We start from the raw sequence: 15,950 nt of genomic DNA, 5'->3' as shown, positions 1-15,950 counted from the left end.
TTTTGACTTCAAAAGTAAAGTGAATAAAATTTTTAAAAATTAAAAAGGCCGCATTATTGCAGAACGAAGGTGCTACTATTTTACAGGAAAATTCAGAAAAGGAATAAACGTCCTTATTAAAAAGTAGATCCCGAATAGTGGAGGTATGCTGCAGGAAGATGAAATAAATAATAAGGAAATTAAGTTGTAATAGTTCTTATTATTTTTACCTATATACATTTAGTATATAAAATTATATAGAATATGCACCATTCTCATAACTTAAAACTTCCAATGGGTCCAAATTTTCAAACTCCTCTAAAAAGGTATCAAAACAAAAAAAAAACAAAAAATTGATATTCCTTGCTAGAGGTAATAATAATTACAACAACACAATCATAATAATACTATTTCCTAGAATCAATAATGATTAATTTAAAACCGTAGGCTACAATTTTTGTAAAAATTCTTCTCTTTGTTTGATAAAAGAAAAACAACAAAAACTATTCATTCATTAAGGTTTTAAATGTAGATTATTTTATTTTATAACCCATGTTATAAGCAATTATATACTGTTTACAAATTAAGGGCATTAGTATGTAATATATACTTCTTTCTTAAGTATTAATTTATTGACATTGTCTATTTCTAGCAGAGAATACAAATCAATGTAGTATACACACAAATTCACATAAATATGTACAATTTCTAAATTTGATTTGAAATAAATACATCAAAATAACCGAATATTTTACATTTTGTTTTGTTTTGCATAAATAATGTATAATTCAATCATACTAATATATAAATAAAGATATATAATTCACTTTTACTTATATTACCGCATTTTACGATTTTTCAAATTTTAATTTTTGTTCACAGTAGTGTTTATGTACAAATATTATTATCACCCTTTAGTAAGGTAAATTTTCATTACTTTTTCTTTTTTTTTTTCTTTCTAAAAATACACTTTGAAAGTTCCATTTTTTTTTAACATCTGCAGAAAAAAATTAAAATCTGAGGAGAGAGAGAGAGAGGATACTTTAAGTATTTTCTGTAGCATAGTCTTATTAAATATAAAAATATATTTTAGTCAAGTACTGTCAATATTTATTTTGTCTGAAAGGTTGAAACTTCTCAATAACCATTCTCGCCATTATTATGAACTAACTGGTTTGAATTTTGTGCTAAATTAGTATGTACTTTGTTTTCATTAATAATCGATAAACAATTGTGAAAATAAAGTACTTGTACATGCGATTGGTTGCAATGCCATGCAGCAGGTCTTACAATGTGTTTAAGTGGAATAGAGAAAACGAAGTAGTCGTCAGGTCGGTGGGTCAGCAAGCAGAAAAGCGTTCTGGCTATTTACCGTCTTATCCTCCTTCACAAGAAATCGATTTATTTTTGTTTACATCTTTCCTTTATTTTTTGTATTGAAAATACATTAAACCTTCGGTACGAAATAGGTGACTGACCATGAATATAGTCTAGTTATTCTAGCCCTAATCTTTTATTAGAAATGTTAGGGCGTGTACCAACGAATGGTCTTTCATTACATTTAGCACGAGAAATGACTGTGGTCAATGTACACTCACCTCTATACGAACAAATCACTCACTGAATAACACAGCACTTACATTTCGGTTTCTTCTTCAAGTTGACATGTTCAACTTGTGATGCGTCCGAAGCAGGCACCACTGTAGCTCTTTGTAATTCAACTTGGCCAGGCGCCTTATCACCATTGCTTACTGGTTTCGTACCGTTTACACCTTTCGGTGGGCTAGTCGTGGTCGTGGTCGGTGCAGAATTCTTTGTGACTGGTAATTCTTGATTACCAGTTTTTGGTGAAGGTACTTTACCATTCTCTGATAGTGTGTCGATCGGTAATTTTGGAGCCTCGCCATTCACTGTTGTAGGAGTAATTGGTTTTCCGCCTTTGATTAATTCCACTATCTCGTCAGCTTCCCTGGATAGATCACCATCAGGTCGGAATGGGTTGTCCCAACCACTATCCGTACTGCAAATAAATAATAAAAATTAGTTACGTACGCAGTAAACATAAATTTCAATCACAAGTTTTATTTATAATTATAAGTTAGATTATTAATAAAGGCGTTAGTGTTCTTTTCTTAGTCTTAATATTCATTTAATTTAATACAGCCAAATATTTCGACCTCCAGTCATTATCAGTGAATCTATTTATTACTATTAAATATTGATATTAAATTAACTTTATTTAGTCGGTTGATAAAATTCAGATTCCAACAGATAAATTATCAAATACTTAATTAAATATGTATTGCTAATACCTTTTTACTTCGGTACTTAATTATACATATTAACATTAAATTTTGTAGTTGATAATTTATTTATTGGTGCATATTTAATAACAATGATATGAAAGAATATTAATGAGATAAAAATTTACAGTTCCTTTGATGAAGAAATGAACCACATACGCTTAATCAATCCAATATAAATCAGGACAATTCACAAAATCGGTGACATTTTCGGGAACCAACTCTTATGCGGGTCAGTGTACTAAAATTCCCTTGCTATCCTTGACATCTGGCCACCTTAAATGTTTATTAAGTTCACAAAACAGAGTAGCGAAATTTTGACCAAGTCTTTTGTATGTCAGTGTTTTGATGAAACTCACAATGGGACACATCCTTGTTGCACTAGGGTAGTAACCGCTAGACCAACTCAATTAAAGATGTAATCTCCAACATCGGATAGAACGGAAATAGTACTTATCGTGGGTAGAGAGCTTGGAAAAGGCATATCCGTTTCAATAAATGTCTTGGATAATAAACATTGTTTCAGGAGAATGATCTTTATCTTGCCAACAAAAATTCAAGATTGAAGAAGACTGTATTACAAATGAATATAATTTATTCATTTTATAATTACTTTTAAATATTACTGCAAAAAATTAATTATATCTAACAAATAAATAATTCATAGACAACTAATGAGACACATTAATATTTACTTCGGAAAATTAATAATTTATTATTTTAATGATAAATGTTTTGTTTTTATTAAATTCCTGACAAAGAACCTTTGTTGAATCAAAAAGAAATTTAATTATTGATCCAAAGGTGATTCAAGTTTCGTACATATAACACCAATTGCCTAGATTAGCGAAGCAAACCATGACGCGGCCCCTAGTAACGTGAGTCTCGTGTTCTCACAAAACAAAGCGAACGTCTTATGGGAGAGGAACGTTTTAAGAAAGATATATAGTTCAATTTAGATGAACGAAGGATCCAGAGCAGTAAACACTGCTGACATAAGAGAAAAGTATCGCCACCCTGTCTTGGTAAGTCACAGAGAAATTGGTTGTGATGGTCAGACCACGTACAAGAGATAACAACCAGCAAGATGATGAATGGCAAATAGAAAAGATGAGAAAGAGCTTAGGCAGGATGACTGGAGGATGTTCGGGAACGACCTGAGGTAGGGTAAAAGTGTTGGATAGGGAAGGATGAGACAGGATTGTCAGCTCTTGGTCCTCAGGGAGACAGTTTAGCTAAGAATAAATAGTGGTTTGTTTTGTTATAAAAGAGAAAAAAATTCATTTTAAAAATAAATCCCTACCTCCTGTCATCTTGAACCAAACTACTATACCAACTGTGGAAAAAGTACGCTACCTTGGACTGCACCTAGACAAACGGTTGACATGGAATCCCCATACTAGACTGAAAAGACAAGAAACTAACCAACGCTACAAAACTTCTCGCCAGACTACTTGACAAACGTTCGAAACTTAACCTACATAACAACAGACTCTTATATCTATTGTTACTACGACCCATTTGGTCATACGGCATCGAAGTATGGGGATCGACTAAGCGTTCCAACTCACTACGCCTCCAGGCATTACAGTCAAAAATACTTCGAAAACTTCTTAACGCTCCGTTCTATGTATCTAACCTCACTATCCATAATGACCCCAAAATTCCTTTCATTACAGATCTTGCTAACACTCGTTTCTTCAAATTTCATTCCTCTACAGCAGCTCATCCTAACCCTCTCATAGAACACCTATCTTCCTCCACATTATCAGGTAATCCTCTAAGGAGATTGAAGAAGATGGCCTCGTGATCTACTCTTATCGTGAGAGCAAAGCACGTTACTGGAGTGACACCACTGGGTGCCTTCTCCACTCATGTTATTTCTTTTCTCTTTCACCATATTTGCTTGTTGCAACAACTGTTGCAGTGGTAAGTTACAATAAAAGATTAAAAAAAAAACAATCAATTTAAAAAAACACAAATATGATTGATTAGAAATTGTATCCTTTTTTGGAGTACAGTAATTTTTCTAATATCAGTTAAAGGAAAAGTAATTCATTCTCTGTCACAAACACATGACCTTTCATTCAAAGTAATTAATCATAACTCGTTATTTTGTGTTACATATTGCTACAAATATCAATTTAAAATGGAAAATAATAATTACTTATACAGCAGCAATTCTTAAACAATATGATTTAAATTTTAGTATAATGGTGGAAAATAACAAATTTTTCAGCTTTAATATAGTGTACATGTTTGCAAAATCATCCATACTTTTCGGCACACACACATCATTTCTGAATTTTATACATGTTTGTAATTTTAAAACGAAATTACCTAATGGGAATAAAACGAATTTCTGCTGTCCATTATCGTGTACTTATAATTTCTATTAAAGGAACTATTTAAATTTAGAACCATTTATCCTTTGCATAATGTACTGAAAATAAATCATTAATCAATAATGATGGTTATGAAGTCTGTATAATAAAAAATTGATCAAAGTATTTTTAACTACGTACATTTTATTTTTTGTTATAAAGGAATAGTACGAGGGTCGTTTGAAAAGTCCGTGCAAAGTCAGAGAGATACCACCACTGGCGCGTATCGTGGTTATGTTTAGTTAGTAGCATCTCTTGGAAGAACACACACCAAGTTTCAGCCAGATCGGTCTATTTCTTTGTGTTTGGCATTCGTTTGAATCGAGGAAGTCGAGTGATTTTCAAAAAATGGACGAAAAAGAATTTCGTGTGTTGATTAAACACTAATTTATGAAAGGCAAAACGCCTCAGGAGACTAAAGAGAAGCTTGATAAACATTAAGGTGACTCTGCACCTTCGATTAGAACAGTTTATAAGTGGTTTCGAAATTTTCGGAGTGGCCATATGGGCACAAGGGACGCTGAACGTTCTGGACGCCCTGTTGAGGTTACTACTCCAGAAATCATTGATAAAATCCATGATATGGTGATGGATGACAGAAGAGTGAAGGTGCATGAGATTGCTAGTGCTGTGGGCATCTCGAATGAACGGGTACATAATATTTTGCATCAACATTTGGACATGACAAAGCTATCCGCAAGATGGGTGCCGCGATTGCTCACGCTTGACCAAAAACGAAATCGTGTGAAGTGTTTCAAGGACGGTTTGCAGGTGTTCCAGAAGAATCCGCAGGACTTTAAGCGTCGTTTCGTCACTGTGGATGAAACATGGATACATCACTACACTCCTGAGACCAAAGAACAATCTAAACAATGGGTTACCAAGGGGGAATCTGCGCCAAAAAAGGCGAAGACCGTACCTTCGGCCGGAAAGATTATGGCGACTGTCTTTTGGGATTCGCAAGGAATAATCCTCATCGACTGTCTGGAAAAGGGTAAAACTATTACAGGTGCATATTATTCATCGTTATTGGACCGTTTGAAAAACCGAGCTGCAAGAAAAACGCCCACGATTGGCCCACAAAAAAGTCCTTTTCCATCACGACAACGCACCAGCTCACACCTCAGCAGTTGTGGTCGCAAAATTAATGGAAATAGGGTTCCAACTCGTTTCACACCCCCCCTATTCTCCAGACTTGGCTCCCTCGGACTACTATTTGTTCCCCAATATGAAGAAATGGCTGGCGGGAAAAAGATTTTATTCAAACGAGGAGGTGATTGCAGAAACGAATGGCTATTTTTCAGATTTGGACAAATCCTATTATTCGGAAGGGATCAACAAACTAGAGCAGCGTTGGACGAAGTGTATAAGCCTAAAAGTAGACTATGTTGAAAAATAAAAAAGGTTTACCCCAAAAAATTAAGTAGTTTTTATTTTTGCACGGACTTTTCAAACGACCCTCGTAAGTTGGTTTAAGGTTAGAAGAGAAACCAGACAACACTTTAAAGTAAGAAGTCTCTGCTCGAAAGAAATCTTTGGTTGAATGTCCTTGTTCGATTATTTACGCTAAAATCCCATTCTTCTCTCTATAGCTATTGAATCAAATCTGATATGGTTCCGCATATCCGAGACTAAATGCCATGATTATCTTACAACTACTTGAATGATGAACACAGTCAACTAGAGTTCTAAAGTGCATTGAATTGTAACAAATTATTTAAAAAACAAAATATGGTGTGAATGGTTCATACGAACTTAACTTAGTTCAGAGTTTATTGTACGAGTTGTGAAAATTTTTTTCTAATTGCAGACTCATAATTTTAGTAAAGATTTAATAAAAACTAACTAATACTTGATGGTATAAAAAATACAAATAACGTAAAAGGCACATTAGAGGAAAAACTCACCCAGGTACTATCCTTAAATCAATTTTCACGAAAAACAGTTTAATGGAAAACTGACAGGTCATTAGATGAGAGTTAGCGAAGCAAATTACATTCTCTCTTGTGGTCACGTCATTTACTTTAAATTCAGAATTTTAGCCCCGCCCATTTAATCCACATCGATATTATCGATATTACATACCAATACTCTAAATCGGTTAGTAAAACTGTTCGGAAGGACATTTGTATAGGGGGTGATCGCCCAAAAACTGAACGAAAAAGCGTAACGTTGAAAAACACCTAACTTTGACAATTTGTTTTCCTATAAAATATAAAATTTCTAAAATTTTCTCTTCACAGAAACCTTCATTTATTTAAATAAACTGCCCTAAAATAAATCTTCCAGGATAAAAGATTTTTAAGTTATTGATTCAATAGTGCGTGTGGTAAGCATATTTAAAGGTTTAAAAAAAATCAAAAGAACCTATTTGCAAATCTAAAACAAACTGCCTTTTATCGAGTACAAAACGGGAAATAAAATTTGCATTTTACGCTACTGTCGGTTTTTTAGTAAGCTGGCTTCTCGGAAGGGATGAGGCAGAGAGAGGCCATTTTTGTGAGAATGTGACTTTTTTGCTACCAGCGTGGATTACCAATGAAAACCTCAAATCTTAGTAAATCCATTATTTTGGGGCACAAGATTACCCAATTTATGGATGATTTTATTCATAGATCCAGGATGCATAAACAGAAGTGCTGAAAAATATTAATCCCATAATATTTAACTATAAAATTCAATATAATAAATTACCTTAACAAAAACTTACAGTTTAAAATGTTAAGTATAAGGGTTGATTAAACGCCAAAAGGTACACAAATCAGCGAGTACCCAACATTTCATTAATACTTCATTAATATTTAAGTAATTCTACTGCATTAATTTTCATTAATAAGTTATTTTTTAGAATTTATTAGATATCACAGACCCTTATGCTGGCCATTTTCGTCTACAAAATATATGTTCAAGTAGCACTGTAGATTGACTGTAATATCTAGTTATTTATAATAATCAAACTATTAATTACAGGTTAAAAAGAAAAACGTTATAAAAAATAAAATAAAAATATGAGGCTAAAAAATTCAAAACCTTTTTTTATAAAAAACTTACACCAATGATTTTGTTTATTTTATTTATTTAATTTTATTTTTAAATAAAAATCGTCGGTTTAAGTTCATTCTTCGATTAAAGTAATTGTTATTTTATGTAGTAGTCAAACGTTTATAATAATAGGTAATAATTATCTGGCTTTATCGCAAATAATATAGTTTTCTTCAATTGCATTCTCCATCTAGGTGTTCTTCCCACAATGTTGTATATATGTAATATAAAGTAAATAAGATATGCTATATTTAGGACAGCTAATTATTCCAGTATTTTACTATAAGTAAAATTAGGGGGACTAAATTAAATTACAATAGAGAAATGAATAATTATTGTTTAATAATCTACTAGTTATTAACTGTGTGTTAATTGTGCTCACGAATATTTCGGTAAGACGAATTCAAGACAGTAGCCTACTCTAACTTTATCTTTACTTTAACATGCATGTACGTATATGTGATTTATCATAATTATAACAAAAAAATAATATAAATGAAGTGGCCAGCATAAGGGTCTGTGATATCTAATAAATTCTAAAAAATAACTTATTAATGAAAATTAATGCAGTAGAATTACTTAAATATTAATGAAGTATTAATGAAATGTTGGGTACTCGCTGATTTGTGTACCTTTTGGCGTTTAATCAACCCTTATACTTAACATTTTAAACTGTAAGTTTTTGTTAAGGAGATTTTTGTACCTTTTGGATAGACTGTCCTTTTTGTCTATTTTACAAAGTTACATATCTTCTTTACAGATTTTTTTAAAATTTGGAATAAGCTATTCTATCATTATAACCTGATAAGGTGTTAACTACCACTGGAGAGATCTTTTTAAAGAATGATTGTAGTTGCGTTCCCCCAAACCATCCTCAATAACAATTTTTTTGAGAAAGTGTTTTGAATAACATAGGAAGGTATTTGTACGTAAATAGCAAAATTAAACTGCGATTTCAGTACTTCCTTTTAAGAGGAGTAAGAAAAATAAACTAGGATTGCAGTACTTCTCCCTAAAAGGCAAAGAGGCAAAGATTTTTTAATCGAACAATTCATTGATTTAAATCGGTTCACTCATTGATAATTTAAACGATTGCAGTACTTCCTCTTAGTAGGAGCAAGAGAATCAGCAACGTAGAGGAGCTTTAACCACTTATTCGAGCTGAATTTTATCAAAATCGGACTAAGCGTTATAGAAATATTGGTAATAATAGTTTTAGAAAGGGCCTTATTTGGTTGGGCAAACTCCCCTCCTTGTGAGGCACGGTGCAGAGACTTTTAAAGTGCAAATCTGTATAAAATTTCGATTCGAATGACACTTCATTCATAAAAATCGGTTCACGTGTCGATAATTTGAAGCGATTGCTATACTTCCCCTTAACAAGTGTAAGAGCTGATCGCCGCTTTAATGTTACGTAGGGGAGCCCTAGCCCTATCATCCTACCAAATTTTATCAAAATCGGGCCAAGATTTACAGAGTAATTAGTAATAATAATTTTGGAGGGGGCCTTACATAAAGGGGGCTAACTCCTCTCCCATTCGATGTACAGCGTCGGGACCCCCAAAAGGCACATCTACATAAAATATTGAATCGAATGACACCTCATTCATGAAAATCGGTTCACGCGTTTAGGCGCTACGTTGTTTACAAAAAAGGTAACAACAAGAACAACAAGAAGAAGAAGAAGAACAAGAACAAGAACATTTTTTGAAAAAGCCGTTTTTGCTCATTTTCGGCAACTTTTTTCTCGAAACCCATTAGATCTGGGTGGTTGCAAAAAAATTACAGTTATAAAGGAGGGTTTGCCCTATAATTTAAAGAAAATTTGGGAATTTTATCTTTTATAGAAAAACAGAAAAAAATTGTCAAAGTTGGGTGTTTTTCAACGTTACGCTTTTTCGTGCAGTTTTTGATGGTCAACCCTTATACAACTGTCCTACCGGACAGTTTTAATAAAGAATGATACAGGATTCTTATAAATATTAGAAAGAAAAATGACTGGATTTAATGTTTAAATAAAAATCTCCTTAACAAAAACTTACAGTTTAAAAAGTTAAGTATAAGGGTTGATTAAACGCCAAAAGGTACACAAATCAGCAAGTACCCAACATTTCATTAATACTTCATTGATATTATTTAAGTAATTTTACCGCATTAATTTTCATTAATATTTTTTAAGAATTTATTAGATATCACAGACCCTTATGCTGGCCATTTTCGTCTACAAAATATATGTTCAAGTAGCACTGTAGATTGACTGTAATATCTAGTTATTTATAATAATCAAACTATTAATTACAGGTTAAAAAGAAAAACGTTATAAAAAATAAAATAAAAATATGAGGCTAAAAAATTCAAAACCTTTTTTTATAAAAAACTTACACCAATGATTTTGTTTATTTTATTTATTTAATTTTATTTTTAAATAAAAATCGTCGGTTTAAGTTCATTCTTCGATTAAAGTAATTGTTATTTTATGTAGTAGTCAAACGTTTATAATAATAGGTAATAATTATCTGGCTTTATCGCAAATAATATAGTTTTCTTCAATTGCATTCTCCATCTAGGTGTTCTTCCCACAATGTTGTATATATGTAATATAAAGTAAATAAGATATGCTATATTTAGGACAGCTAATTATTCCAGTATTTTACTATAAGTAAAATTAGGGGGACTAAATTAAATTACAATAGAGAAATGAATAATTATTGTTTAATAATCTACTAGTTATTAACTGTGTGTTAATTGTGCTCACGAATATTTCGGTAAGACGAATTCAAGACAGTAGCCTACTCTAACTTTATCTTTACTTTAACATGCATGTACGTATATGTGATTTATCATAATTATAACAAAAAAATAATATAAATGAAGTGGCCAGCATAAGGGTCTGTGATATCTAATAAATTCTAAAAAATAACTTATTAATGAAAATTAATGCAGTAGAATTACTTAAATATTAATGAAGTATTAATGAAATGTTGGGTACTCGCTGATTTGTGTACCTTTTGGCGTTTAATCAACCCTTATACTTAACATTTTAAACTGTAAGTTTTTGTTAAGGAGATTTTTGTACCTTTTGGATAGACTGTCCTTTTTGTCTATTTTACAAAGTTACATATCTTCTTTACAGATTTTTTTAAAATTTGGAATAAGCTATTCTATCATTATAACCTGATAAGGTGTTAACTACCACTGGAGAGATCTTTTTAAAGAATGATTGTAGTTGCGTTCCCCCAAACCATCCTCAATAACAATTTTTTTGAGAAAGTGTTTTGAATAACATAGGAAGGTATTTGTACGTAAATAGCAAAATTAAACTGCGATTTCAGTACTTCCTTTTAAGAGGAGTAAGAAAAATAAACTAGGATTGCAGTACTTCTCCCTAAAAGGCAAAGAGGCAAAGATTTTTTAATCGAACAATTCATTGATTTAAATCGGTTCACTCATTGATAATTTAAACGATTGCAGTACTTCCTCTTAGTAGGAGCAAGAGAATCAGCAACGTAGAGGAGCTTTAACCACTTATTCGAGCTGAATTTTATCAAAATCGGACTAAGCGTTATAGAAATATTGGTAATAATAGTTTTAGAAAGGGCCTTATTTGGTTGGGCAAACTCCCCTCCTTGTGAGGCACGGTGCAGAGACTTTTAAAGTGCAAATCTGTATAAAATTTCGATTCGAATGACACTTCATTCATAAAAATCGGTTCACGTGTCGATAATTTGAAGCGATTGCTATACTTCCCCTTAACAAGTGTAAGAGCTGATCGCCGCTTTAATGTTACGTAGGGGAGCCCTAGCCCTATCATCCTACCAAATTTTATCAAAATCGGGCCAAGATTTACAGAGTAATTAGTAATAATAATTTTGGAGGGGGCCTTACATAAAGGGGGCTAACTCCTCTCCCATTCGATGTACAGCGTCGGGACCCCCAAAAGGCACATCTACATAAAATATTGAATCGAATGACACCTCATTCATGAAAATCGGTTCACGCGTTTAGGCGCTACGTTGTTTACAAAAAAGGTAACAACAAGAACAACAAGAAGAAGAAGAAGAACAAGAACAAGAACATTTTTTGAAAAAGCCGTTTTTGCTCATTTTCGGCAACTTTTTTCTCGAAACCCATTAGATCTGGGTGGTTGCAAAAAAATTACAGTTATAAAGGAGGGTTTGCCCTATAATTTAAAGAAAATTTGGGAATTTTATCTTTTATAGAAAAACAGAAAAAAATTGTCAAAGTTGGGTGTTTTTCAACGTTACGCTTTTTCGTGCAGTTTTTGATGGTCAACCCTTATACAACTGTCCTACCGGACAGTTTTAATAAAGAATGATACAGGATTCTTATAAATATTAGAAAGAAAAATGACTGGATTTAATGTTTAAATAAAAATCTCCTTAACAAAAACTTACAGTTTAAAAAGTTAAGTATAAGGGTTGATTAAACGCCAAAAGGTACACAAATCAGCAAGTACCCAACATTTCATTAATACTTCATTGATATTATTTAAGTAATTTTACCGCATTAATTTTCATTAATATTTTTTAAGAATTTATTAGATGTCACATACCCTTATGCTGGCCATTTTCATCTACAAAATATTTGTTCAAGTAGCACACCATTTAACTTAGATTGACTGTAATATCTATTTATCTATAATAATCAAACTATTAATTACAGGTGAAAAAGAAAACGTTATAAAAATAAAAAAATATGAGGCTTAAAAATTCAAAAAAATTTTTAAAAAATGCTTACACCAACATACATCAGTGATTTTGTTTATTTATTTTTATTTTTAAATAAAAATCGTCGGTTTAAGTTCATTCTTCGATTAAAGTAATTGTTATTTTATGTAGTAGTCAATCTGGCTTTATCGTAAATAATATAGTTGTCTTCAATTACATTCTCCATCTAGGTGTTCTTCCCACAATGTTGTGTATATGTAATATAAAGTAAATAAGATATGCATATTTTTAGGACAGCTAATTATTCCAGTATTTTACTATAAGTAAAATTAGGGGAACTAAATTAAATTACAATTGAGAAATGAATATATAATTTTGAATAATCTACTTGTTATTAACTGTGTGTCATTGTGCTCACGAATATTTCGGTAAGACGAATTCAAGACTGAAATATTGTTTTAAATCCTCCGTGATTCAAATTTAAACAGTAGCCGACTCTAAATTTGTCTTTTTCTAATTTAACATGCATGTATATGTGACAACTTCAGAATAAAGGGCACATTAAAGAGAAATGAGAAGAATAATTTGGAATAGAGTTAAAATAAAGTACCTATTTATACGAAGATATAATATACATTTTATCACAATTATAACTATTATGAATGAACTGGCCAGCATAAGGGTATGTGACATCTAATAAATTCTTAAAAAATATTAATGAAAATTAATGCGGTAAAATTACTTAAATAATATCAATGAAGTATTAATGAAATGTTGGGTACTTGCTGATTTGTGTACCTTTTGGCGTTTAATCAACCCTTATACTTAACTTTTTAAACTGTAAGTTTTTGTTAAGGAGATTTTTGTACCTTTTGGATAGATTTTCCTTTTTGTCTATTAGCAAAGTTACGCCTGCTTTACAGATTTTTTTAAAATTTGGAATAAGCTATTCTATCATTATAACCTGATAAGGTGTTAAATCGGAACCGTAATTACCACTAGAGAGATCTTTTTAAAGAATGGTTATAGTTGCGGTCCCCAAACCATCCTCAATAACCATTTTTTGGAGAAAGCGTTTTGAATAAAATAGGAAGGTATTTGTACGTAAATAGCAAAATTAAACTGCGATTTCAGTACTTCCTTTTAAGAGGAGCAAGAAAAATAAACTGCGATTACAGTACTTCTCCCTAAAAGGCAAAGATTTTGAAACGAACGACAATTCATTGATGTAAATCGGTTCACTCATTGATAATTTTAACGATTGCAGTACTTCCTCTTAGTAGGTGTAAGAGCATGATGGCACTTCACAGCCACGTAGAGGAGCTTTAATCACTTCTTCGTGCTAAATTTTATCAAAATCGGACTAAGCTTTGTAGAAATATTGGTAATAATAGTTTTAGAAAGGGACTTATTTGGGTGGGGCGAACTCCCCTCCTTATGAGGCATAGCGTCGAGACTTTTAAAGTACAAATCTGTACAAAATTTCGATTCGAATGACACTTCATTCATGAAAATCGGTTCACGTGTCGATAATTTGAAACGATTGCTATACTTCCCCTTAACAAGTGTAAGAGCAGATCGTCGCTTTATTGTTAGGTAGGGGAGCCCTAACCCTATCATCCTACCAAATTTTATCAAAATCGGGCCACGATTTACAGAGTAATTAGTAATAATAATTTTGGAGGGGGCCTTACATAAAGGGGGCTAACTCCTCTCCCATTCGATGCACAGGGCCGAGACCCCCAAAAGGCACATCTACATAAAATTCCCAATCGAATGACACCTCATTCATGAAAATCGGTTCACGCGTTTAGGCGCTACGTTGTTTACAAAAAAGGTAACAACAAGAACAACAAGAACAACAAGAAGAAGAAGAAGAAGAACAAGAACATTTTTTGAAAAAGCGGTTTTTGCTCATTTTCGGCAACTTTTTTCTCGAAACCTATTAGATCTGGGTGGTTGCAAAAAAATTACAGTTATGAAGGAGGGTTTGGAGTAAGATTTAAAGAAAATTTGGGAATTTTATCTTTTATAGAAAAAGAGAAAAAAATTGTCAAAGTTGGGTGTTTTTCAACGTTACGCTTTTTCGTGCAGTTTTTGATGGTCAACCCTTATACAACTGTCCTACCGGACAGTTTTAATGGAGCAGGCAGCGTAGATATCCTGAAATCTTAAGGCAAAATAATGGTAAATAACGCAAGCATAAGACACATATGTACATCATCGTAAATAGAGCTTTGCTTGAAGGTCTATCGAACAATTCTACACATCTTACTTATTTGGAGTCACCTATCAACGAACTAAGTAACGCTTTTTGGTTACGCGCTGTCAGACTGGTATGCCCACGTTTCAAATTTTAATTTAAAGAACGTTTCAGCATTTCTTGAGCAGAATAATTAGATGAAATTCACGTCGGATTTAAAGCGTACAATTAAATCCGATAACTGGTTAATAATGCTGGTTAAATAACTGGTTGAACGCTATTTCTTGCAAAACAGAAACATATTCCTATGTACTCTGAAAATCATTTTAAAACTTCTGCAAGTTTATTTTAAATAAAACTTGCCTTACAATAAGTGTAAAGGAAGCGCCAGCAAAGTTGCTATTCTTGACTCTTTCAACGTGACATTTCTCCATGCCCATTACAGCCATCCTTTCTCTAACTTCCTGGCTGTTAGCGAACCGAGTTCACCGACCTGCCACTACGATTTACTTCGTGTTCAAAGCGTATCCTATCCATGTTATGCTAAATGCATCAGAATTTAGTGTTGTACATATTTTTGTGCTTTCTTGATAACTGCGAAAGATTATTTTGGAGATATTGGGCACGAGTTTACACCAGAAGTCTCCGAAGAATGGCTTCACAGAAATTCTTATTCTATTTAAAGGTGATGACGAAGTTAATTGTGGTTGTGTGAAAGAGAAAGAAAATACTTCTACAACAGTAGCGTAGAGTGATTATTTTATCTGGGTAGGCCTTGGGCGAAGGTGATTATTTAATATAAGTTGTAACTCCTGACAAACTCCTTTAAGAATCAGATTCATCTGTTTTCTGGATTACAATAAAGGTAATAATAATCTCATTGTAGAGAAACCACTGTTAAATTTTAATTCAGCAGAAAAATCTAAATAATATTTTTCATTTTTCCAACCAGCATCCATTACGAGTAATTAAGATTAGATCATTTCTTTTAATTTATTTCGTGAAAAATGAAAGGAGTTCATAAATCTGTTCAATTTTCGTTTTCAATCAAAAATATGATCTAAGTCCTACAAAAATCTTACAATAATTACAAAATTATTATTTTTTATTAGAACCAGAGAGATTTTAATGATTGAAGGCCAAATACAGAGCCCTTCAAAAAAGTTTTCTCAGTTCCAAGAGAACAGCCGTGATTTAACTTGATAAACGCCTCTACGGTAGCCTATAGGACTTCCAAGCATTTAGTATAAACTGCAGTAGAGAACTACGCAAATGCAGAAGGCTGTGAAAAACAATCAGTCATGAAAAATTGTTGATGAACGTTTAGGCTTAGCTCTTCAATTTGTAGTGC

At 32.3% G+C, this 15,950-nt stretch overlaps 1 protein-coding gene across 1 annotated transcript in view; it reads right to left on the bottom strand.

Annotated features, from left to right (window-relative positions):
* Positions 1–179: 179 nt before the first annotated feature.
* The window catches only part of LOC141449700 (uncharacterized), a 377,448-nt gene continuing 361,677 nt past the window's right edge, over positions 180–15,950 (bottom strand). Inside the window, exon 5 of the mRNA XM_074119357.1 lies at positions 180–1,999. Coding sequence (XP_073975458.1) covers positions 1,597–1,999 — 403 coding nt within the window. The 3' untranslated portion in view covers positions 180–1,596. The remainder of the gene's footprint in view (positions 2,000–15,950) is intronic.

The sequence above is a fragment of the Rhodnius prolixus genome, unplaced genomic scaffold (genome assembly GCF_049639745.1).
Source record: "Rhodnius prolixus isolate KJV_2025 unplaced genomic scaffold, Rpr scaffold_2, whole genome shotgun sequence".
Classification (NCBI taxonomy): domain Eukaryota; kingdom Metazoa; phylum Arthropoda; class Insecta; order Hemiptera; family Reduviidae; genus Rhodnius; species Rhodnius prolixus.
Note: the sequence above shows the minus strand (reverse complement) of the source record. Positions and strands in the feature narration are given on the sequence as shown.